Source organism: Ovis aries, chromosome 9 (assembly GCF_016772045.2).
Source record: "Ovis aries strain OAR_USU_Benz2616 breed Rambouillet chromosome 9, ARS-UI_Ramb_v3.0, whole genome shotgun sequence".
NCBI classification, from domain to species: Eukaryota; Metazoa; Chordata; class Mammalia; order Artiodactyla; family Bovidae; genus Ovis; species Ovis aries.
In genome coordinates, this window is record NC_056062.1 from 47887426 (window position 1) to 47913820 (window position 26395).

General features: G+C 38.9%; 1 protein-coding gene across 15 annotated transcripts in view; it reads right to left on the reverse strand.

Moving 5' to 3' along the window:
• EYA1 (EYA transcriptional coactivator and phosphatase 1) overlaps nucleotides 1-26395 on the reverse strand; it is a 367945-nt gene that overhangs the window by 147710 nt on the left and 193840 nt on the right. For 5 of the 15 annotated variants that reach the window (XM_042254309.2, XM_042254306.2, XM_042254308.2 and 2 more), the window contains 3 exons: nucleotides 25666-25715; nucleotides 23978-24096; nucleotides 994-1071 (listed from right to left, as the gene is read on the reverse strand). In XM_042254309.2, the coding sequence (XP_042110243.1) occupies nucleotides 994-1071; nucleotides 23978-24096; nucleotides 25666-25715 (247 nt within the window). Of the gene's footprint in view, nucleotides 1-993; nucleotides 1072-23977; nucleotides 24097-25665; nucleotides 25899-26395 lie in introns of those variants that run through there. The other 10 variants (XM_060393795.1, XM_060393796.1, XM_060393794.1 and 7 more) reach the window with 4 other exon arrangements.

A 26395-nucleotide genomic window follows, 5' to 3' on the forward strand; every position in this document is an offset into this window, starting at 1 on the left:
GAATTACTTCTGATAAAAATGATTTTTTAATGGAAAGAGTCCAAGCTGGGTAATTTGACAAAGATAAACTCAAATCTTCACAGTGAATTTATTATCACAGTCACTTTTTTTTATCAGGAATTTCAATATAATGGAGGTGAAACACAGATATTTTGTTGGAGGCAGACTTTATTGATGTGAAAGAGATGAAAAACCAACTTAAGGATCTAAAGCTGCTTTACAAAGTCTAATCTCTAGCGGATGTGGCAGTTACTTAGGAGGATGACTTGACAAGTCAGTTTAGTGGGTATCAGAAGCCAGTATTTTGATTGATTAGAAAAATCACACAGGAACTTCCCTGGTGGTCCAATGGCAAAGATCCATGCTCCCAGGGCAGGCAGCCCAGCTCTGATCCCTGGCCAGGCTCCCGTGTGGCTCAGCTGGTAAAGAATCCACCTGCAATGCGGGAGACCTGGGTTCGATCCCTGTGTTGGGAAGAGCCCCTGGAGAAGGGAAAGGCTACCCACTCCAGGATTCTGACCTAGAGAACTCCATGGATTGCATAGTCCACGGGGTCACAAAGAGTCGGACACGACTGAGCGACTTTCAGGGAACTAGAATCCACATGCTGCAACTAAGAGTTTGCATGCTTCAACTAAAAACCCCACATGCCACACAGCAAAGACCAAAGAGCCCGCATGCCGCAACTGAGACCCGGCACAGGCAAATAAATGACTAGTTTCCAAAAGGAAAATCACACAGATGAGAGACAAAAGGAGTCATTAACAGAATAAGGATAATTTAGAGATGAGAACTGCACCCATTTTGATTTTTTTCTCCAAAATTTTCAGCATCACAATAAATAAAAACATCAGAATTGCAAACATGTGACTCTGAGAAAATCTATACAGTATTACATAATACATTTGCATCTACACACACATATTTGTACATATATACACCACGAAAAATAATGTTTCATATTAATGTGAAAATCTAATGTTTATTCCTTACCTGAACCTGAGAAATTGTCTAAAGACCCGTCTGCTGTTGTTGAAACTATTTCACTGCTGCTCATTGGCTCTGTTTTAACTACAAAAATAAACAACATATGTCATGTATCCAATTAACAGTTATTTGTAAAGGCACAGTAGAGAAGATATAACATTCAAAAAAGTTTTAAGAAAATAATCTAAAAATCAACTCTTTCATATTAGTATGTAAATCAGATTGATATTCCTAATCTTTTTTAAAGGAATTCACCTTAAGTTTTTCTAAGGAACCTACTGTGACAAGTAACTTTTAAAAGAAACACTTTAAACTAAAAGCTGCTTTCTCAGTTATCCAGCATGGCTGAAAAACAGAGTGCTCACTTTAATGGATTATTACCACCACCCTGCCACACCAAGCCAACAATTCATCAATGTCTAATGTACACTTAGTACCAAAGCCACACTAAATATAAATGAAGCATAAATAAAATTTTCCATTTAAAAATAATGATAGCAGACAGTTTGTGGAAAATATAACCTTTGGTAAAGTCCCTTGGGTCTATAAACTAACAGTGATGGGATTATTACAGATAAGCCAGGTCACCTCTGGACCCTTTTTCTCCTAGTTTTATATTTTTTAAAATAAAAATGTAGAACCATTATTTTCCCTAGAAATTACTAGCAAAGTGCTATCATTGGAATTTGCCCAGCCCACTTTGTGGAAGGTATACATCCCTGTTAACAGGCTTTCAAAAAGAGTAACAATATTTTAGAGGTAACCTAAAAATCAATAACATGTATCCCAAAATGAAGGCCACAACAAGAGAATATTTGGGGAGGCTTCTCTCACCATGTAAATACATTCTGGAAGGGGGAAAGATAATGGAGAAAATGCAGCTTTTCCTTAACACCCAATCTCATATAAACATAAGGCAAAGGACAAATTCACCCTCTTGGGCCTTCAAATCTTTCACTCGGGCATAATGAGTAATTTAAAATACACATTATGAATAGTTGCAGCAGATAGTTACTTTCAAAAAATTAATTATTTAGACTGTCTCTAAACCAAGTTGAAGAATAAAATTAATTCAAAATGTTAATTATTTAGACTCTCTCTAAACCAAGTTGAGTCCAAAGGAAATCACTTCAACTGAGTGTTCCGATGTAGAACAAACAACAGTGTCATGGAAGTTTGCACTTTTCCACTCCTTTTAGATTGGAAGTCTTAGTTGATGCTGATAAATTCTGATATAAGCCTGTATTTCCCTCTTCTCTCCACGCCTCCATGAAACTTAACAGTATTGCTCTTCATACTCATTACACTGCCACAGATTCAAGAAGCCAGGGAAACCTGTGCTGGTGCAGTTTCCTGCTCACTTCCCCACATTCTTATCTTACTGCTTTAAAAAGAACTCATATAATGCCCTGTACATACAAAGCAATAGTTCTATTTCACTCTATACTTGACAGATTACCACTGGGATCTGGACTTAGTATCAAATATCACATGACCAGAAAAAGACCAGAGCTATGCCCAAGAGGAATAGGTCCTAAGAGCACCCACTATGTGTGAGATTAATCCCTTTAAATAATCCTACAAGTAGATCTCAGAAGACAACACACAAACTCTCCAGTTTCATGTGCAAAAACTCAAATCAGAGATATAAGGCAATTGCCCAAGTGGCTGAAATGGGATTTCATGTTAGCTATTTTTCATTCCAAGGCTGAAAACACTGGCAGTTAAGTGGCTCATCCCAATAATAAGAGCTACTTGACAACACAGCACAGCAATGGAGGCAGTGCCATTTTCTGTAGACATAACGGGAAGCAAAACCCCTACAGTCTTTGTATTCCTGGAGTGTTAATGCTTCCAGGCCAGAGAACTCACTGGCAGATCTCAAGTGGAAGGTCCACACTCACCTGGCTGCCCGGGAAAGATGGTGAGGAAGAAATTTAGTGTGAGATGTTAGCCCAGGCGACTCCTGAGTCTTTCCCAAATCTGAGGTCCTTGATTCTATAGATTGGACTGTAAAATTCAACTACCTTTGTACCCCTACGACCCACCCCAGCTACTCTCCATATTTGGCTTAATCAAGTAGTTTTCACTCCCAAGAGGCATATTTAATTGTCCTTGAGATGCCATTAAAAATATGCAAAAAGAATAGGAAGGAAAAGAAGGGGATACTTAATCTTTTAGGCCTCAAATCCATTGCTTTTTATCATTGTTCAAACATACTCATCTATATACTAAAGAATAAAGATTCCCTTTTCCTGATGAATCCATTTTTTTTTTTAAAGGCTCACTGTTTAAGAGAAGAGCCAGTACATAAAGTAACTACCATAATATTCATGATCTTATCAGGTACTGTAGGTCAAGCTGCCATCACCAGCCACCGGATGCTACAGAGACTGGTGACTTACTGTGATAGAAAATAGTTTCTGAATGAAAACCAAATAAACAGAGACCTCTTCTGGCTTTGGGCATGCCAAACATACACCCACAAGAAGATTTAAAAAGACAAGATGATAATCCTGTGGCCACCAAAGCTTTACATATCCTTACTAGTGCCATGACATTTATAAATATGTCATAAGCGACATAATAAAGCACCTTACCAAAGCTCTGAATTTAAAAACACAACATACTGGATTTTTAGTCTGAACATTTTAAGGTGCTGTTATGTCTGACAATAAGGATCCCCTCTACACTAACTATCTGAAAAGAAAAAATCTATGAATAACCTGTTTTCCTCTAAATAATGGTAGGATTCTTCTATCTCCACCACACTTTTTCCTTTGCTATATGATTTCATTCTGTCAGAAAACAGCAACTTTTATTCTCTTTTGCCCCCGACTCAAGAATCTGTCTTTTCTCTACCACTCTGAATTTTCAGTCTCCTAATTGATATTTAACAACTCATCCTTTAAAACATACTCAGATTCTTCTTCCCCACTTTAATCTCCCTGATCCTTTCAACAGCTTCACCTAACCATAGCATTTTAGGTTTGAGCTATACTGGGCAACTTGCTATATCCTCCAGAGGTACCACACACTTCCATCTATCAGTGCCTTTGAGCTTTTGTTCTGAAGGCAAATAATTCAAATACCCACCATAAGACTTTGGGAAGTTATTCCAGCTCTTCAACACTGATTATCTCATCTAAAAATTTAAGAAGTGGTATCTACAATGGCATTTACATACAAAATACACTCAACCATAAAAGAAAAGAATAAAATCTTTCCATTTGTGATAGCATGAGTGGATCTTGAGAGTATTCATGAAACAAGTCAAAAGAGAAAGAAACATTGTATGATTTCAATTCTTTGTGGAATCTACAAAGCAAAACTCACAGATAAAGAGAACAGATGCTCACAGATACAAAGTGATTGCCAAAGGGGGGTTAGAGGGTGGGTGAAATGGATGCAGGGGGTCAAGAGATACAAACTTCCAGCTGTAAGATAAACAAGCCATGGAGAGGATGACTATAGTCAATAATATTATACTGCATATTTGAAAGTTGCTAGGTTCCTGTCACAAGAAAAAAAAAATGTTATCTACATCCTAGGAATGCAGTAAGGATCCATAAAATGTATGTAAAGTACCTAGCATACAGAAGGAACTAAAACTATATTTATCATCATCATTAGTAGCAGTATTATATAACTACTATACTGAATGCCTTCCTCCTAGGGAATAGTACAGGGAACAACAGGGAATAGAGTTAAAATATATAATAAATAAGTGAATGAATGAATAAAGGAAAGAATAAAGAGTTAAAAGCACCAGCTTTGGAATTATCAGTTGAAGTTCAATCTAAATTTGCTATTAACAGTATGAACCTGGAAAAGTGACTCAATGTCTGTGTGCCTCTGCTTCCTCATCAGTAACTGGAGACAATACACTCATGAGAATATTTTCAAAAGATAAATGCTTATAAATCATTGAACACTGAGCTAGGTCCAGATGCCATGCTTTTACAGTTACTCTGTCATTAGAGTGTCTTATTAAGATGATGATGGGGCAGAATCTGTCACAAACTTCACATTAAACTGAAGCTTATCCTTTGAAAAGTAAATGAGAAGAATCTGAAGCTAAGTGGCTTGTCTATGATCAACCATGAAGCCATTGCCTCAGGCCAGCCAAAATCAAATCAAGGTAATTTGGATGTAACAAGAAGGCAGGACTAAATCATGATTATATTAAGAAAACATACACCTCTGTCATTACAATCTGTATACTCTTTCTGAAGAAATGGACTAGAGGAAGAATTTTGACCACGGTAATCGGGATAGAAGATTCCAGAAGAAAATGTGGGCATCTCTCTCCAGCACTATTCAGGGTGCATATACTATTATGTTAGAGCTTCCCAGGTGATGCTAGTGGTAAAGAACCCGGCTACCATGCAGGAAACATAAGAGACACAGGTTTGATCTCTGAGTCGGAAAGATCCCTTGGAAAAGGAAATGACAACCCATTCCAGTATTCTTGCCGGGAAAATTCCCAGGACAGAGGAGCCTGGTGGGCTACAGTCCATGAGGTCACAAAGAGTCAGACACGACTGAAATGACGGAGCATGCACGATACTGTATATGGCCCACGAAAAAGAGAACCCTGTTTTGATTCACCATAAATTTAAGTGGAGATAGATCCATCAGATCACTCTCAAGATCAGCCAACTAACCCATCATACCATGATTCCATGCTCATCAAGCACCTTCATTACTGATGCAACATCCATATCTTCTTTGCAACAATACCCCACTATTTGGTCTCAACAACTTCATCTTAAGGGACTATTTCCCTTCTGCCTCACCTAATTTTAAAAACAGGCAGCAGAACTATTTACAATAGCCAGGACATGGAAGCAACCTAAATGTCCATCGATAGATGAATGGATAAAGAAGATGTGGTATGTATATACAATGGAATATTCAGTTCAGTCGCTCAGTCGTGTCCCACTCTTTGAGACTCCATGAACCGCAGCATGCCAGGCCTCCCTGTCCATCACCAACTCCCAGAGTTTACTCAAACTCATGTCCATTGAGTTGGTGATGCCATCCAACCATCTCATCCTCTGTCGTCCCCTTCTCCTCCTGCCTTCAATCTTTCCCAGCATCAAGGTCCTTTCAAGTGAGTGAGTTCTTCACATCACATGGCCAAAGTATTGGAGTTTCAGCTTCAGCATCTGTCCTTCCAATGAATATTCCAATGGAATATTACTCAGCCATATAAAAGAATGAACTAATGCCACTTGCAGCAACATTGATTGTCATATTGAGTGAAGTCAGTCAAGATAAAGACAAATATTGTATGATGCCAATTATATGTACAATCTTAAAAAATGGTGCAAATGAACTTATTTACAAAACAGATACAGAGTCACAGATGTAGAAAAACTTATGGTTACAGGAGGTAAAGTGGAAGAAGGGATAAATTGAGAGACTGAGATAGATACACACACACTATGTATAAAGTAAATAATAAGGTTAATTAAACCAATACAGGGACTTCCCAGGTGGTGCCAGTGGTAAAGAATCCACCTGCCAATGCAGGAGATGTGGGTTCAATCCCTGGGCCAAGAAGACCCCCTGGAGAAGGAAATGGCAAACCACTCCAGTATTCTTGCTTGGAAAATTTCATGGACAGAGGAGGCTGGTGGGTTACAGTTCATGAGGTTGCAAAGAGTCGGACATGACGGAGCACATGTAAACACATCATCACATATGCATATGACTGTTAGGGTTATTGATGAAAAATTCTAGTTTGCTTCCCAGGTGGCACTAGTGGTAAAGAACCCACATGCCAATGCAGGAGGCATAAGAGACACAGGTTCAATCCCTGGGTTGGGAAGATCCCCTGGAGAAGGGCATGGCAATCCAGTCCAGTATTCTTGCCTGGAGAATCCCATGGACAGAGGAGCCAGGCGGGCTATAGTCCATAGGGCCTCAAAGAGTTGGACACGACAGAAGCAACTTAGCAAGCACTCACAAACCAATATAAAATAGATAACTAATACTGTACAGAACAGGGAACTCTACTTAATACTCTTTAGGGCCTGTATTGAAAAACAATCTACAAACAAGTGGATAAAAAGTATCTATATAACTGATTCACCTTGCTGTACACCTGAAACTAACCCAACTTGTAAATTAACTATACTCTAATAAAATTTAATAAAAGAAAAACCAAAATCTAAATAAATAGGCAGGTCTCTCCTAATTAAAAAAAATCTTTTCTCAACCGCTATCTATTTTCTCTCCCTTCTTTCATCACTAAGTTTTCTAAAAATCTGCCTTTGAACTTAGTATCTACTCTCTTTGCTGCTACTGTTGCTGCTAAGTTGCTTCAATCGTGTCCAACTCTGTGCGATCCCATAGACAGCAGCCCACCAGGCTTCCCCGTCCTTGGGATTCTCAAGGCAAGAACACTGGAATGGGTTGCTATTTCCTTCTCCATCTTTAGTCCTCTGAAATATCCCTTTATAGCTACTAGTTTATTGAAAGTATTTTAATTGCCTAATTCAAACTCTTCTCCATCCTGATTTTCCTTAATTTTTCTGTAGAATGGGCCTTCCTCTGACATTTTTCTCATCATTGATCAATACGACACAGCAATGTTTCCCTGTTCTCGTGTTTTTTCCTCTGGACTGTTCTCCTCTGCTTACTCTATGGTTCAATCATTGTACTTCCTCCTTATCTATCTAAATTTTCCTTCACAATCATGTCTTTCCTTGCAACTGTTTAAAAAAATCTCCATGTAGACAACTCTGAAATCTTTATCCACATGCACACCTTTTTCATGGGGACCAATCCTCATATTCTAATTGTGCAATGCCCCTGTCTGGATCAAGAGCAAATCAAGTGCTCAAATGCAATCTCCTCATCCTGTCCTTTTGTAGTGGTCATATCATCTAGACGAAGCATTTCACAGTGATTCCTCCCAGCAACTCTTTCCTCATACTCCACTGTCAATCTATCATCTCTACCGTTCTAATCTTTCGCAACCACTTTTTCCCCTAATTTCACAGTCACAAGCCTAATTACTATATACCTCTTCTCTCTGAAAAGCCAATCAATTGGCCTTCCAGTCTCTCTTTATTTTGAACAGAGATATTTATCTTTCTATAGACTAGATTGGAGCAAGTCACTCTGCCGCTGAGGTCTTCAACAGGCTTTTCATTTTCTTCCTAATTAAGTTATCGTAACTTTATCACTGGAAAAGATCCTGATGCTGGGAAAGACGGAAGGCAAAAGGAGGGAGAGGCACAGGATCAGATGGTCAGATAGCATCACCGACTCGAAAGGTCACGAATTTGAGTAAACTCTGGGAGATAGTAAAGGACAGGGGAGCCTGAAGTGCTGCAAGCCATGGGGTCACAGAGTCAGACATGAATTAGCAAGTGAACACCACCACCACCAACTTTATCATATTCTTAAGGCCCTCAGTAAGACCAAGCTTTTTTCTTTTTTTTGCTTTCCATGCCACTCCTTTATACACACTTTGTATTTGCATAACAACTAGTAACTTACAAGAATATGAGAGTACTACAAAATAGTCACATTTAATTATCCTAACTTTGCTATCTGACACTTATCTCCATTTTATAGACAAAGAATCACATGCCCAAACAAACACACCAACACTGGCCTACCAAACTGGCCTACCAAATGTTTAATACGTCCTCAGTTCCACAGTGTTGCTAGCGCCTTTCCTTCTGACGTTAAATGTTCTGCAATTTCCACTGATCGGAATCCTTCATGGTTCAATCAAAGTCCCACTTGCTTTGTGAAGATTTGCCTGATCTCCTACTCAGGGCTTATGCTTCTTTTCCTTGAGCCACTAAATCTGAGTTTGTACCTCATTTAGAACACACATCCTACTCAACCTTGCTTTACATTTCATAGTCTTATCCAAATATGCTATAGATTTCTTCATAGTTGGAACTCCAACTTTTTATATCCCTATAGAACATAGCCCAGTGCTTCACACGTAATTGGAACTCAATATTCACTGAAGAAATGGATGAAGGTAAAAATGTACAACTGACTTTGAAAAGCAGATAACTGACTTCATACCACTGGGCACATTGTACAGGGCAATTAAACACACTGTATATGATTAAACTGAAAATAACATTTTATTCCTCCGAAATTATCACTGTCAACTTCTAAGCAGGTTCTTATAAAACACTCACAGGACACATTTCCCTCATACTATTTTGAGCAAAGTATTCTTTGGAGAAGATATATTCACATAAAGGAATATCAATCGTTGGATTTTTTTTTTTTGGTATATTTAGAGAGAATCTTTCCTGATCTTAAAAAGAGAGATAAGTCAGTCACATATATTTAATAATAATTTGTGGGCATGATCAGTCCAAGGCAAAATATTAGATATTGCTGTAAGCAAACTTTACACAGAACTTTAAAGAGCTACACCACACATGATTATGCTGCACAGATAATAAATAACCTACAAGACAAAAGCATAACCATTGTAATATTAAGTTATAGTTTGGATTCAATGATAATATCACTCACAGATTTAATGAGTTTCCTATCTCAACTCATGAGGTAAAAGTAGAAACGTACGTTTTTTAAAAATGCATCAAATGACTCAAAAAGTGGCATCAAGGGATACCAAAGGCATATAGAAAAAGAATGGATAAAATTACATGAAGTGTGAAAGTAGAAGATAGCAATATTCCTACATTTATATATTTTATTTTAGACATAACTGAATAAGTAAAAGATTATAAGCAGCCATTCAACTATTTCCCCTTTATTGAAAAGAATATATATCCATGAATCAAATGATTTTTCTTTGGTTAATACCCATTTGGAAAACAAGGTATCCCTTTATGTTCAGATTGGTTTTACAGTCTGGAATATGATTATGAGTACTCTAAAATTTAAATTCGTCTTTTTCTTAAAAGGGGCTTCCCTGGTGTCTCATATGGTAAAGAATAATCTGCCTGCAATGAAGGAGACCTGGGTTCAATTCCTAGGTCTGGAAGATCCCCTGGAGAAGGGAAAGGCTACCCACTCCAGTATTCTTGCCTGGAGAATTCCAGGGAGAGAGGAGCCTGATGGGCTACAGTCCATGGGGTTGCAAAGAGTAAGACAACTCTTCAAAATAGCAATTCTATCTTTTGAAAACCAAATCAACACACATAGACTAAACTTGAACTTAAGGGTGTACCCAGCCAACAAGGAATGTTAGTCAAGCGAAACTCGTTATTCACAGAAAGTAGAGCATATTGGAAGGACACTGTGCAATGACTTATGTAGAGGTCTAGACTAATTGACGTTTTGGTGAAAGAAATGATACTTGGTAAATGATGGCCATTCCTTTGAAATATCCCTTTGAACGTTCGACTCAGTGGCTTCTAACCTTCTGGAGAATGAAGCCCTCTTTCTAACATCAAAATATTTCAGAATCCAGATGATAACTTATTTTTAATCTGCTGATTGAGAAAGTGCCAATGACAAAAACCCACTGTGAATTTTCAGACAAGAAAATCTGTTGTGTTTTCATGAACATAACAGAACCCATATATGAAAAAGAATTAAACATGTATGCGGCCTGGACAGGATTCCAGTTTTGTTGTTGTTGTTCAGGTTCCTAACACACAAAATTCAGGCAGATCTCATGAGCCTCCATTTTGCTGTACCTGTCTCCCTCAATCCAATCTACCCTTGAAATTGCTGCCAGATTCATACCTAAAACACTTGCACCATATCAACCCTCATTCAAAATATTAAATGGCTTCTCTACTGGCTCCAGGATAAAGTCCAAATTCCTTAGCCTAGTATTCAGGGTCCTCCACAGTTTAGCTTCAGATGATCCTTCTAACCTTATCTACTATCAATTCCTTTTTCAGCTCCACTAGTCTCCTCCCTGTCTCCCACACTGTCCTACCTTTGTTCACATTGGTCCCTCATTTAGAATGCATTCCATCTCTTCTCAATCTATTCAGGTTCTACCCATTTCCCAAACACTCAGCTCAGATTCCATCTCCTCCTTGAAGCCTGGCCAGACCTCAGCAAGCTGAAGAGCTCTTTTCTCTAAACCCTGAGAGCACTTTTGTTTGACTCAGTGGCTTCTAACCTTCTGGAGAATTAAGCCCTCTTTCTAACATCAAAATATTTCAGAACCCAGATGATAGCCTATTTTTAATCTGTTGATTGAGAAAGTGCCTGATGACAAAAACCCACTGTGAATTTTCAGACAAGAAAATTTGTTGTGATTTCATAAACATAACAGAACATCCACATATGAAAAAGAATTAAGCATGGATGTGGCCTGTTATTCTTAAATGTGCCATTTGATGACTTTTAACAAATACCTACATTTAGATGCTAGTGTGTTATAAGACGGAGAAGGCAATGGCACCCCACTCCAGTACTCTTGTCTGGAAAATCCCATGGACAGAGGAGACTGGTAGGCTGTAGTCCATGGGGTCATGAAGAGTCGGACACTTACTGAGCCACTTCACCTTCATTTTTCACTTTCATGTATTGGAGAAGGAAATGGCAACCCACTCCAGTGTTCTTGCCTGGAGAATCCCAGGGATGGCGGAGCCCGGTGGGCTGCCATCTGTGGGGTCACACAGAGTCGGACACGACTGAAGCGACTTAGCAGCAAGAACACAAGCACAGTACAAAGGCCTGAAAAGACTGCTCCAATTTTAAGAATTAAGGTAGCACTATAACAGTCTCAATTTATGGCACAGGCAATATTTATGTAGAATTTTCACCTGGAAGAGTAATAATTTTAAAAATAGCTTATGTTTCTTGAGCATTTACTACATGTCAGGCATTGTGCTAAGCACCTTACAAGTAATAGCTTATTTGCTTCTTGTGGCAATTTCATGAGATATTTACTATAATTGTCACGTTTGAAAGATGAGAAAACCACAGCTTAAAGATGTTTAAAAACTAGCCTAAGGTCACACAATTAGGTTTCAAATATCTTTGATTACCATACCTTTTATGAAACCACTTTTTATGAAAAGTCAAGTGTTGTTCAATGAGGGTTTTATCATCCTTAATCATGTCTCTGATGGAGAGCCTAACAATCATTGAAGGGCACAGCAACAGAAACGTCCCAGAAGAGCAGGGCATTAAGCAAAGGTGTATCAGTGCATGCTGCAATTTGGTGAAAGGTAAAACAAACTAGTGTATGAAGAACGGAAGCAGATGGGCTGGCTCGGGTTCAGAACCTCAATCATATCAATCTGGAAAAATGGTGTACTTGCCTAAAATGTAATCAACCTACCAAATTTACATCTCAGATCATACCCCTTTCCCATGCTTCACCAAACCACAGGAGCACCCAGACCTAAATCCTACCCATATTGGGTATTAATTGAGCAAGTACTTATGGAGTACTCCAGGTACTCAGAGGACCCGCAAAGGCTATCAGGAGAAGTGAGGATCTCCAGGGGAAGTAAATCTCTCTTTCCATGGAAACACTGCAGTAGCCATTCCCAGTAGATATGTTTGCTTAAAAAAAAAAAAAAAAGTCACCTGTATTATTCTTTACTAATTGTTGCTCTTCTTTGAGCAGGTTTGAACCTTTGAGTAGATGACAGGGACTGGAGTTAGTATTTTAAGTCTATAGCTGAAGAGAAGGTATAATTTGTTGTAGGACATGTATTAAGTGAACCTTAAACATGCATTCCTATATGTATTAGGTGGAGACAAATACTATTTGATTCCACTTATACAAGCCACCCAGAATAGTCAAACACCTACAGTCAGAAAGTACACTGGTAGATGCCACGGGCTGGGGAATGGAAGCATGCAGTGGGGGGATGGGGACTTAGTGTTTAATGGGGACAGAGTTTCAGTTTAGGAAGGTGAAAAATTTGGTAGATGGACGATGGTGAGAGTGCCCAACAATGTGAATGTACTTAGTGCCAATGAACTGTACAGTTAAATATGGTTAAAATAGTATATTTTATGTGACTTTTACCACAATAAAAATTTTTTTAAAAAAGAACCTCGAGCCTCCACTAGGTGAAATAGGCCCAGTGATAAAGGTGCAACCTCTATTTTACAGTGGGGAGGGCAGAGGCTCAGAGATCTTAGTCGCTCAGTCATGCCCAACTTCTTATGACCCCATGGACTGCAGCCCATCAGGCTCCTCTGTCTATGGAGTTCTCCAGGCAAGAATACTGGAGCGGGTTGTCATTTCCTTCTCTAGGGGATCTTTCCAACCCAGGGATTGAACCCATGTCTCTTATGTCTCCTGCATTGCCAGGTGAGTTCTTTACCACTAGCACCATCTGGGAAGCCCAGAACCCGGGCTTGTCTGGGATCAGAGATCTTACATGATAATAACAAAACAGCCAATGGATATTAAATATTTCTTAGAAGTCAGTGTGTTCTAAGTGCTTTACCGACTCATTTAACTATCCTCACATCCCGAGAGGTAGAAACTTTCATTTTACAGACCAGGAAGCAGAGATAGAAACAGTTCAGTAACTATTCAGCATCACACTCAGTCTCCAGCAAGTGGTAGGGCTGGTTTCCTTGTTTCAGAGCCTTCCCCCAGTCCTCTGCTCTCTCTCAAAACCCATATGTCAGTTACAGAATTATGACACTGAGATTTTGAGATTTTAAGCCCAGGTTAGTCTGACTGCAAAATCTATCCTTACTATCATGCAATACTGCTTTGCTACATATATATATATACATACACACACACATATATATATATTATCCATTCTCTGCTTTCCTTAGGGCAAGTATCAGAAATTTGTGCTGAAATGGTAATACATAAATAAGTACATGATTTCAGATAAAAATGCCCTCATAACTTCTTACCTGCAGTCTTTTCTCCCTACCTGTCACCCACTGGAAAAGACCCTGATGCAGGGAAAGACTGAAGATAGGAGAAGGGGATGATAGAGGATGAGATGATTGGATGGCATTACTGACTCAATGGAAATGAATTTGAGCAAACCCCAAGAGACGGTGAATGACAGGGAAGCCTGGTGGGCTGCAGTTCATGGGGTTGCAAAGAGTCACATACGACTGAGAAACTGAACAACAACAAATCATCTGTTGAACCAAAGTTTCAAAATACTACCTAAGTGTATTTCTCAGACCAGACTCAATCGCATTACTCTCCTGTCTGCAAGTCTTTGGGCCATCCAGCTCTTTCAGGATTGAATTCAAACTCCTGAACTTGGTACATAAGGCTGTAGGTTGTTCATCATCTGCTTGGGTGACTGTCTTAGTCCCATCTCTGTGCACTCTAGCCATATGTCTCACCTCTTCTGCCACACACAGTCCCCGGGATTAGAAATGGCTTTGCTCCTTCCTGGCAAAACATCCAGTGTTTTTTCTACCTCTCCTTCAAGATTCAGTTTAAGCATTACCGGTTTGCAGACACTATCCTCAATCACCACAGTCATGGCTGGGTATCCCTTATCCTCTGGAGAATACAGTCCTGATTATCAAGTATGGTGGTCATCTGACTGCTGCTGCTGCTGCTGAGTCGCTTCAGTCGTGTCTGACTCTGTGCGACCCTATGGACGGCAGCCCACCAGGCTCCCCCGTCCCTGGGATTCTCCAGGCAAGAACACTGGAGTGGGTTGCCACTGCCTTCTCCAATGCATGAAAGTGAAAAGTGAAAGTGAAGTCACTCAGTCATGTCTGACTCTGTGCGACCCCATAGACGGCAGCCCACCAGGCTCCCCCATCCCTGGGACAAACCTAGACGGAGTAAAACGCAGAGACATTGCTGACAAAGGTACAGTCAAAGCTATGGTTTCTCCAGTAGGCATGTATGGATGTGAGAGTTGGACCATGATGATTGGATGGCATCACCGACTCAATGGAAGTTAATTTGAGCAAACTCTGGGAGACGGCGAATGACAGGGAAGCCTGGTGTGCTAGTTTTGTGGGGTCACACGAGTCAGACACAATTTAACAACTGAACAACAAATGATTATCATCATTCACTTGCATTAGTATACAATAACAAATATATATTGACTGTTTATTCACTTCCAAGCTTTCTATCAGCTGCAGAGAACACAATAGTAAACAGGCCTATCCCTCCCTTTAAGGACTCATGAGCCTTAATAGCTGAAATACATATAAGAAATGAAGCTGTAGTTCCTCTATCGGGTAATAATCTTAGATAAGGTAACAAAAAATCTTAAGGCAGATTTAAGCATTTCAATAAGCACTAAGCTTTTGGGCTATGGGCAGTCTGTATTTTTTGAGTATAAAGGATGTAGGCTTTAAAATCAGCCTGACATGCTGTTGAATCTCTTTTCCAACACAGATACTATGCTGTATAGACTAATCACAAACTCTTTAAGATGAGGTGCAAAGAAGTTCTCCTAGTCTTTTTGAGGGTAAAACAAATAAGATAGGTGGAAGGAATGAAAGATCTGCTCAAATAGCTAGTGAGAACTCAGTCTACTCAGCCCATAGTCCTTATTTTGCTAAAATAGTATTTTTCCCACACAAAAGTTCCCTTACATAAGGTAACAGACACAGTGATAAGATAGGGAAGTATTTTAGATTTTGATTTAGATTAATTTTATGAAAAAATCTGATTTGTATTATAGGGAATACTTTAAATACCTCCTTGAAATGTGTATGGTAGAGTTTGCCCACCTTTTTTCAGAGTGACAGAATACCAGAAGCATGAAATAGAACTGAAAAATCTGCAAAATCAGCAAACTACTTTGTATTAGGTTGGCCAAAATGTTTCAAACACACTTTTTGGCCAACCAAATACATAGTCATAGTAAGAGTTTACTTATAAACTACTTGGGGTTCTGAAACTTAACATAAATCCTTGATTAGCTTCTCAAAATGTATGCCCTCTTTTAATAAAGGCAATATCTAGCAGTCTTTGAGGATAGCTATGTAACAAATGACTTTTTCCTACCCAAAGTGAAATGGAAAAATAGAAAATCTGCAATTATGTGATAATTTTCTATTATATTACATGTTCGGAGGCAAAAGGAGGAAAATAAATTACTCTTAGACCTTACCCCAAGTAAGCAAGATGAGAACAACCATGTGTGTGTCCGTGTGTTCTAAGTCACTTTAGTTGTGTCCGACTCTGCAATCCTATGGATGGTAACCCATCAGATTTCCCTGTCCTTGGATTCTCTAGGCAAGAATACTGGAGTGGGTTGCCATGCCCTCCTCCAGGAGATCTTCCCGACCCAGGATCGAACCTGTGTCTCATGTCTCCTACCACTAGCTCCACCTGGGAAGCCCAAGAATAAGCACACACATACACAAAACCACACCACTTTTATCTATATACTGCTCACCCCACAACGTCTTCAGGCACCCTCAGAAATTAGTAATTACTTAAAGCAGAAAATCCATGATCAAAGGGATAAGAATTAGCCTAAATAACTAGTATTCACTAAAGATTTGCGTATCTCTCTGGGGGAAACCATAAGTTTCTCCCAGAGACAGGATGCCCTTAGGTAGATACATCTTTCTGTTCCTATGAAAGTTTTAGCCCAGCTAGGGAAGAGGTGAGCCAGAACTATTAGGTATTGGGAATAGATGAAAACTGTCTATATTCAGGTCATTAGTTTATCAAGAAGCCTGGCCTCCTAGAAACTCTGAGCCTTTTCCATGCAGTATTGGAGTTCCCATATATTAAAGATACAGTTAGTGATATACAATCAACCAGGGTACGTTTGCTAACCTGTAAGCCCCACACGACACCCCCCTTTATTCCTCCCACTTGATCTCCTCTACTCCCTGTCATTCTCTCTCCTGTTCTTAGAACGTGCCATGCACATCCCAGCTCCTGGCGTTGGTCACTGCCCTTCTATGGAGCCCCCAACAAATGCCATTTAAAGCTGCTTCTTTGAGTTTTACTTGGTTACCATAAGCTGGTTCTCAAAGTCAAGAGACATATGACCAGTGTATCATCCACTTCCAAATATCTGCTGCTGCTAGGTCATGTCAGTCGTGTCCGACTCTTTGTGATCCCATGGACTGCAGCCCACTAGGCTCCTCTGTCCATGTGATTCTCCAGGCAAGAATACTGGAGTGGGCTGCCATTTCCTTCTCTAGGTCCAAATATCTTCCAAGGCTTCTGAGCCTTGGAAAAAGACTTCTGAGCTTCTGAGGCACAAAAGACTTCTGAGCAGTAGTAAAACTGCAAGCACTTTTTAAATTTCACAGTAATACTGTTTCAATCCAAATGTGCATATAATGACTATGATAATGAAAAGCAGAGATGACTTCCCATCTCTGTTTGATCCCAGGGAGGCTTAACAGAGACAGACGGCTGGTGGAATTATAATTAAGTCTAAAGCTTTGAAAACTAGTAAGAGACAATCCCCTAGAAGTGAACCTATTGATACAATATGCTATATGCGCCCAACAGAAGGAAGGAGTCTCATACACTCATGCACAAAAGAACTTAGAATCAGAGGAGGACTACCCTGGGGAGTTGTCCTTAAAATGAAGTCCTTCTGTCATCAAGGCCTTTGCCATTGGTCCTTTTATAGGTCTGCTGTTTGCTAGAGAATGTCTCCAGTCATGAAGACAGTGGGAGTACTGATATTTGGTATGAACGTATTAGAAAAGGTATTGGCAGATGGTGGGAACTGTGGTGCTGGAGAAGACTCCTGAGAGTCCCTTGGACTGCAAGACCAAAGCAGTCAATCCTAAAGAAAATCAATCGTGAATATTCATTGGAAGGACTGATGCTGAAGCTAAAGCTCCAATACTCTGGTTACCAGAGGCAAACAGCTGACTCATTGAAAAAGACCCTGATGCTGGGAAAGATTGAAGGCAGGAGGAAAAGGGGTCAACAGAGGATGAGATGGCTGGATAGCATCACCAACTCGACAGACATGAGCTTGAGCAAATGCCAGGAGATAGCAAAGGACAGGGAAGCAACGTGCTGCAGTCCATCGGGTTGCAAAGAGTCAGACACAACTTAGCAACTGAACAACAATTGGCAGATGGTGGGAATAACATTCTCTCCCATAAGTGATATACTGATTTGAAAACCTAGAGTCTGGACTCAAACAGCACTTGATTCAAATACCAGTGGTACCAATTACAAACCATGTGTCTTTCAACTTGGCATCTAACTTTCCAAGACTCAGTTTTCTTACATTGGGTTGGCCAAAAAGTTCATTCGACTTTAAGTAAAAAATGAAAGACATCTGTCATTTTCACCAATTACTTTTTGAACAACATATTCACTAACCAAACAAACATTCTGGAGAACTCAACAGAAGACAGTAATGGTACTCTGTTTAGTTGCTTAAATTATATCCAACTCTTTTGCAACTCTGTCCATGGGATTTCCTAGGCAAGAATACTGAAGTATGTTGCCATTTCCTTCTCCAGGGGATCTTTCTGACCCAGGGATCAAACCCATGTCTTCTAGAAGGGGTTATTATTTACATGTGGTCTAGAAATTTGAAGAGCACTTAGTAAGTCACTGCTGCTGCTGCTGCTGCTGCTGCTAAGTAGCTTCAGTCGTGTCCGACTCTGTGTGACCCCATAGACGGCAGCCCACCAGGCTCCCCCATCCCTGGGATTCTCCAGGCAAGAACACTGGAGAAGGTTGCCATTTCCTTCTCCAATGCATGAAAGTGAAGAGTGAAAGTGAAGTCGCTCAGTTGTGCCCGACTCTTAGCGACCCCATGGACTGCAGTCCACCAGGCTCCTCCATCCATGGGATTTTCCAGGCAAGAGCACTGGAGAGGGTTGCCATTTCCTTCTCCAATGTATGAAAGTGAAGAGTGAAAGTGAAGTCGCTCAGTTGTGTCCGACTCTTAGTGACCCCATAGACTGCAGCCCACCAGGCTTCCCCATCCCTGGGATTTTCCAGGCAAGAGCACTGGAGTGGGTGCCATAGCCTCTCCGAGTAAGGCACTAGTGTGTTACAAGTTTTGCTGATCATCCTCACAGCAAGTAAGACCTGCTATTGTCCCCATTATACAGTTGAGGAGACTGACACATACAGAAGCAAACACATCTGAGCTCACAGAGCCAGCAAATGGAGCTGAGGGTCAAACCCAGTGTCCTACCCACCATGTTGGTGATCAAAGGATCCTCTGAAGGTTAATGAAATGAATCATAGAATGGTCAGCTTAGTGACTAATAAGTTATTTATAAAAATTACCCATTATTTTTATTAAGTACCAATCGATATGTGAGAATTATTCCCATAACTATATATGCAAATATTAAATCTTAAATTATTTTTTTCATCCTTTCATGGCTTTTGCTCAAGAACACTTTGAAAGAGGCCAATTTTGTGAGTTTTAGAGTTTTACAAACTCTAAAAATGTCACTTAGAAGCTCTTTTACACACAGCGTCCCTTCATCTTCCAGAAACTAAATCATGTGCAGAATGTAAACAATAAAATTAGATTACCATTTTTCTATTGACAATAGAATATTTGACCACAAATATACAAATATAGTTTTTTAAATGTAGCCTCAAACCATAATTTTATACACATTCACTCTAGTTTCCATGTTTTTCATAAATAAGATTTCTTAAAAATACTCTGGTAGGATATAACTGTACTTTATGAAATTAAAATTACAGTGAGGAAAACAAATTCAAGATAATTTGCATTCTAAGCTTTGTAGGAATGATAAATCAACTTTAAACTCCTGATAATACAAATTTGTAAAACTGAATTAACCTATCATCCTAAAATATGCAATACACAATTAAATCAATCTTAAAATGCAGAAAATTTAGCCACCTAATTTGAGATTGTATCTCTTATCATCTTGGAAATCTGATATACCAATTCAAAATTACTATTCAAATTACCATCAGAATTCCTGAAACCCTATTTGCAGTAAAGATTCCAACTGCATCTGGTTTAATGTCACTTCAAGGCAAATTCCTCTGCTTTAAGACAAGTTTAGCCTCTTCTTGAGTTTGTATCTAAATTTACAATCGAGAAAACTCAGATTGAGAGCTTTTAGTTCCGCCCGCTCACACCTCTTTTTTGCCCTTCCCCACTCCTCACCCCCAGACAACCAAAAATAAACACTCACACTAGCAATACATGAACTGACCAATCTTAGGCTCCCATGGTCTTAAGACAGCCAGAAAAAACAAAGATGGAAGAATCACTGCTTTGCAAACAAGGCCTTAATTAGGTATGTAAATAAAAATCCCTTTACTGCTAGACCCGCAAGTCCTTCTGAAGAAACATTTCCCAGCTACTTTCCACATTTACACAACACAAACATCAACATGCAGCTTCTACTAAAGAGAGACCTGAACATATACCTATACGTTAGAAATCCTCTCAGATCAGATGCTCATATTTAACTGACGGAAGCATCATCGCCCAAGAGCCCAGGTCTTAAAAATTATTCTTTAATAATCTAATAACAAATATCTTTCCCATTCTGTCCCGGAAGACCAAAAGACTAGGAAAAAACTCAGTTAAAAGAAAAGCCACCATAACCATTCCATCAGTCTCTCTAAGTCAAGATTTAATTGTACAGCAGTAATCTACAATATTGACTAATTCCTTTGGAAACAAATTACTCCTAACAGTGCTTTTCTGAATGCAAGTCAAGCATCCACTTATGCTATGTTATATTCTTGCCTCTTTATGCTTTCTATTTCAAAGACTTATAAACTGGGTGATACCCACAGTTCACTACAACAATAACAATTCACAGAGAGGTTGGAATATACAAACATGCAGGCTTGAAACTTTTGAAACCTGAAATATTCAAGCAAGAAATCTCACTAAAAACATTTCAAGTAGGAAGTAAAAAAGCACAATGTCTGAGGTTGTAGCTCAGTGTCTTTATCCCTTAGATGAACCATGAAAATAGGCACTAGCCTGCAAGGACAGAACCTACAAACACTGAGTCTTATGATAATTTGGCAGCAGACTTAAGAAGAAACTTAATATTCTCTGCCTTGCCACTCCATTCCCTTCTTATTTGTTCTTGAGATGAAGTTATGGTTTTTGAGACAGAAGATTTTCATGTTTTCTTAGCCTCATAAGAGGAACAAGTGGTTGCAGGAAATTAAAAAAAAAAAAAAAAAAGGCCCTGGAGAAAGAAGACAACCTATCTAAGTGGAGCTAGGGTTAGCAACTATGTAAACTCAATGGAAGTTTTGTCAACCTAACTAAGGAGATGCATTGCAACTGGACTACCATAAAATCACTTTAAATTTCCACTGTGGCATAGAGAGCCTGAAATATCTATTATGGACTTAGGGGAGGTGATTGATATTTTAAACATTCTTTGAAAAGTTAAGGAATTTCTTGTGGCTTTTTTTTTTTTCATTCCACTAATTCATTGGTGAATATTGCTAGTTTCGAAATAAATAAGATTTCAAAAAAGGGATAGGAAAATCTATAAAGATTCTATTCCAGGAACGCTTGCAGACACTGAATTCACTGATTTTAAGCTTAACTCCTCTAGTGGTGACTGAAGGGAAAGACACACATGCCTTATGGAATATGTAAGTGGCATGATAAATTGATTCACAAACTTAATAATAACCCAGAACTTTCTGATGCTGTTTGCATCCAAACAGGCCTGTCACACAGATGGTGGGGAAAGTTTGGGTCCACGTTTTCAAACTGTGCGCTAAAATTGAATACCCCAGTCAATGGACTAAAACTTCATGTATTCTCTGGATAATTTATACTGATACCTCTCACCTCACTTTCTAACTACCATAACCCTTGTAAAGTACTCCAGTAAAGAATGCCTGTAAACAAAAGAGGTAAATATACAGGTATGATAAAAAACAGCAATAAGAAAAGAATGCCCGAAAACAGAGTCAGATGAGTAACTGGGTACTTGTTTGAAATATGACTTAGAAATGGATTTTTTAGGCCAAAGATAAATTAGAGTTTCTTTCAGGATAAGAAATAATTTCTAAGTGTCTCTCAGGCTGATGGTTTGGCAGGTTATATAGCTATCTAAGATATTCTCTCATTTTTGATTTATTATAGCTATGTAAAACTTTGATGAAGTACATATTCCTGAATATGAACATGATATCAAGCTATTAAATGTAAATATTCAGAAATATGATCATCTCACATGCCCTTAAAAAACCAACCACACATCATTCACACGAAGCGATGCAAGAGGCAGTTTCCAACACATACTCTGTTTTAATACTGTCTGATTCGTCTTTTGTAGATGATTTGCCAGTAAAATGAAGACAAAATGAAAACATTTTACCCCTATTTCTTCATATATGAAAAAATTAACTCTCATCATTTCACAATTATTCCTACCAATATGTATTGGTCTATTCCCTTAAGCAAAACAATTTAACATACTTAAAGCTTTGTTCTTTAAGTTACTTTAGATGATTGTCTTACTTGGACTTCACAGTGATGAGAATGACTGTAAAGGTTTCCATCCCTGGTCCCCTGACGCTGCCCTCGGTGGTCGCCCCGCCCGCCAACACTGGTCTGGGGTAGGCCAGTCCAGGGCCCTGCAGTGGTCTGTACACACCCCGAGTCCAGTCCATACAGCAACAGCTGCCATGCTCACATGTGAAGCCAAATTCCATAGGACAGAAAGGAAGGACTGCTGGCTTTTTATCTTATTTGCTCTATAAAACCTACTTAAACACTAGAGTGACTTTCCTATACATAACTGAGATTTCTTTTTGATTGCCTATTGATATGGACAGAGAAGAGTTTCCCATACAAATGAACCTTTTTCAGAGATTTTTTTTCTTTTTGGCTAGGTCAGCAAAGTTTCTTCTTTTAACAGAGACCATTTTCCATAATGTGAAGGTATTTACTCAAAAAGGAAAATACAGACTACTTACATGTAAAAACAATCACTGTCGCTATGAAAGTTACCAGTTAACTCCTATCAGAAACAACTGATTTTGTTATTGTATCTCTTACCAGAAATTTCATATTATTATCAGCTTTAAAAGGCTTTCCTCACACATACTGGAATACTGCACCAAACAAACAATTTTATGACATGGGGTTTTTTGTTTGTTTTTTAAGAACTATGATTAAAGATCATCATGGTGATTAAGAAATGATGATTAGGGTTTGGTTCATGCATGGAATTCTAAGATCAATCATCTATCGAACGTCTAATGAAACTTATGCTCTAAGGTCCTAAAGCTTGATAAGGAATAAATAAGCAAAAATATCACCTTCAAAGAAGAAAATTTTCTAGAGAATAAAATAAAAATAGATACAATACAAAACATACCCTTCTATGAAGCTTTAAAAATATAGTACTTAAAAAAAACATGCACACCAGCTAATGATACACACAAATAGCTTTACCTATATGTTTAGACTTAGGTATACATGCATTTAAATAGGTATTTCTACTTACATGAAATTTACATAAATATTTGTATGCATTATACAGAAATCATTGAACAGTACTATGTTTGAAATATATACTTAATCTTTACAAAGTAAATGAATTTCATATTATCTTCCAGATAAGGTTGTATATTTGTAAACAGTAAGTATCTTTTACTTCTTTATATTTTAACGGTGAAAGTCACAAGAATATTAGGCACACAAATTATTTTATTGCTATTTAGTGACACTCCAGGCCAATGCTGCATTGAGACAAATTGGGTTATATTTAGTAACAAAGGGAAAGTAAAATAAAGGAAATAATTTCAAATGTTCATGGCTCATAGAGCAAAATAATTACAATTGATCCTGTGCTGTGAAGAAAAATCGAAAAGGAAAAACACACTCAAAGCATAAATATGTCATGCACACACACACGTGTACTGTGCATATACATATGCATCTCTCTGAAATAACACCCGTCTATGAATGGCGTAATAACCTAGCAACATCAGCCCCTCACTGAGGGTGAATGCTGATTCATACGTCAAATGACCTAAACAAGAACTGGAAGAGCATTTTCACGGATTTGACAACTGAAATCATAGCCACCTAGGAACCCCGGGTACAGTGATGAAGAAACAAGGTGCAAAGTAAACAGTGAGAAGGCAGCCACTCACCTTCGGTGCCATTGGGAGTCATGGAATTACTATTTATATGAGAGTTATCGAGTTTGGGGGATTCACTACTACCACTCAGACGGCTATGCGGGCTGGTTAGATCCTGCATTTCCATAGACCTAAAGACAAGAAGCCTTCCGTTTGACAGATGTACCAAATTCATAACCCCACTATTTAATGCGCTAACGACTTGACACCTCCTTTGAAACACATTCGCACAAAAGTCCCATTGTATCTATTTTCTTCAACTCCAAATAGTTCCCTCTTACATTTTCACTTCAGCCATCCTTTCAAAATGTGGACTATTAAAAGATGTCACTGACCATACCTATCCAGCCAAATATCGTAAGGAGTGTTTTGGTTTTTTAAAAAAAATTTCTTTTTCTCTCCTTCAATAGCTCATCAAGTGCCAAGATCTAATGAGATGATTCCATCTGTTTTTATTATCAAAGAAAACAGACCATCCTACTTTTCTTTTTAGATGGGGGGGCGGGGGGAACCCTAAGGTGTTATTTTTCTAAAACACAAAAGTGTAAAATTGAAAAAAAAATTCACTTTTGTATGGAATCTCTTTCATCTAATAAATTAGCACTAGGAACTCCCTTATAATTTACCACCCAATTGTAATTTAATGGGTCTCCAAACCAAATAAAACACTTGAAGCCTATAGTCCAATGACAGGGAATGAGATAGCCCTGATGCATGTGTTTACTCTGGCAAACTGCTTAATTGTTCCTCTGTTTCCCTTGAAACAAATGCAGCATTAAAACATTCTGATGTCGGCTCACTTGTTTGCTTTGTGGATTACATACAGCCAGCCCAAGTGAGGAGGGATCAGGCCGGCATACAGTGAGTGCCCAGGAACATGAGCACTCAGGATACCTCAGCTGTCACCTACTTGGGGAAATCAGAACAATGCCATTGCCCTGCTCAAATTGGGGATTTTTACAACACAAAACAGCAAAATCTTCCCGGAAAGTTCTTAGGCTCAGCAGTTACTCTATAGGAGATAGAAGCCCCTATTCATGTTCACAGCTGCAGAACCATCCATTTCTATTTCACCTTTTCTTAATGAAGAGAGGAGACCATTTCTTTCAAGTGACTAAAAACACATCTAGATACCATTCTGTTCTCTGCCAGCCAAGTGTTTGGAAGTCTAAGGCCTATTCACTTTATGTTAAACTTTATGTTTTTCTTTAAAAAAAAAAAAAAAAAAGAGGGGGATTAATATTACATGTATGAAGCTAAGACTGTCTGCTCCTCACCCCCACCGGGTCAATAAAAGCTAGTCAATTTGGAAGTTGCGCTTAGACTGCAAATGTCAGCTTTTATAATAAAGAACGTGAACTGTTTTACTTCTAAAGTGAGTTTTGACTTCCCCCAAGTTTTTGGGATTCAAATGAGAAATGGCTTAAAAATCCAACTTTTCTCCCCTGATTCTCAATACATATTCAGAGTTTTCCTAACCCCAGAAAGTACAGACCCTAATCATTTTCAAATCCAGGCTCCTCTTCACTTTCTACATATTTAACTTTTTTTCTTTTACAAACACACTCACACACACACATTGTTAAGTAATTTCCAACCAAGGCTATTAATAGAAATAATTAAGAAATACTAGACAAAAATAGATAGGGGGTCACAGAGAGGTAATCTCCCCAAATGTCAAATATCAACAGTATCCTTACCTGCAACTTGAGGAAACAGCAACATCTGAACTGGTTTGAGATGTTTGCACCTGTGATCAGGGGTAAAAAATTAGAAGCTGTTGTTACTCTGCTTCAGTGTCAGCTCTTAATTATACAGAGCACATGGCTCAGGACGACAATGCTCTCTTTTAACCAAAAGAGAAAAGGGAGGATTCTGCAGCGGTGAAAGGCATATTGTCTTTAAGTTGAGGTCTCCACTGTTGTTTCCTCCTCCAGGTCTACCCTCCTCCTCCCCTTGTTGGGGGGAGGGGGGAGGCAGCCAAATGACGGGATAGTGATTCATCACTGGCCTATGACAGCTGCAAACGGGATTACCCCTCCCCCAATCAACATGCAAAGCAGCCTTACCCAGGCAGCTTGGAAAAGGTACTTGAAAAAAGATAGCTATTAGCAAAATGAGCATGTTTCACAGCAGCAGTTCAAGCATTAACCCTCCAGCATCCTCAGATCTTTCATCTTCTGCTATCACCAGCTGAAACAGAGTTCCCGCCCATGAGTTTGACTCCTGACAGTGTTTCTCCTCATGGTGATGGTTTTGTCCTATATTTACTATTTGTCATTGAACAGTTTACTCCAAACGGCTTCTGGGCAACTTGCAGGCTATGCCAGACTCAAGGAGAAATGGCCCAAGGCAAGTTCTTAATCATCATGGAGCCCTGCACTCATTCACCCAAGCAAACCGAAAATTCAGTGAATGTTTAAGTTCAAG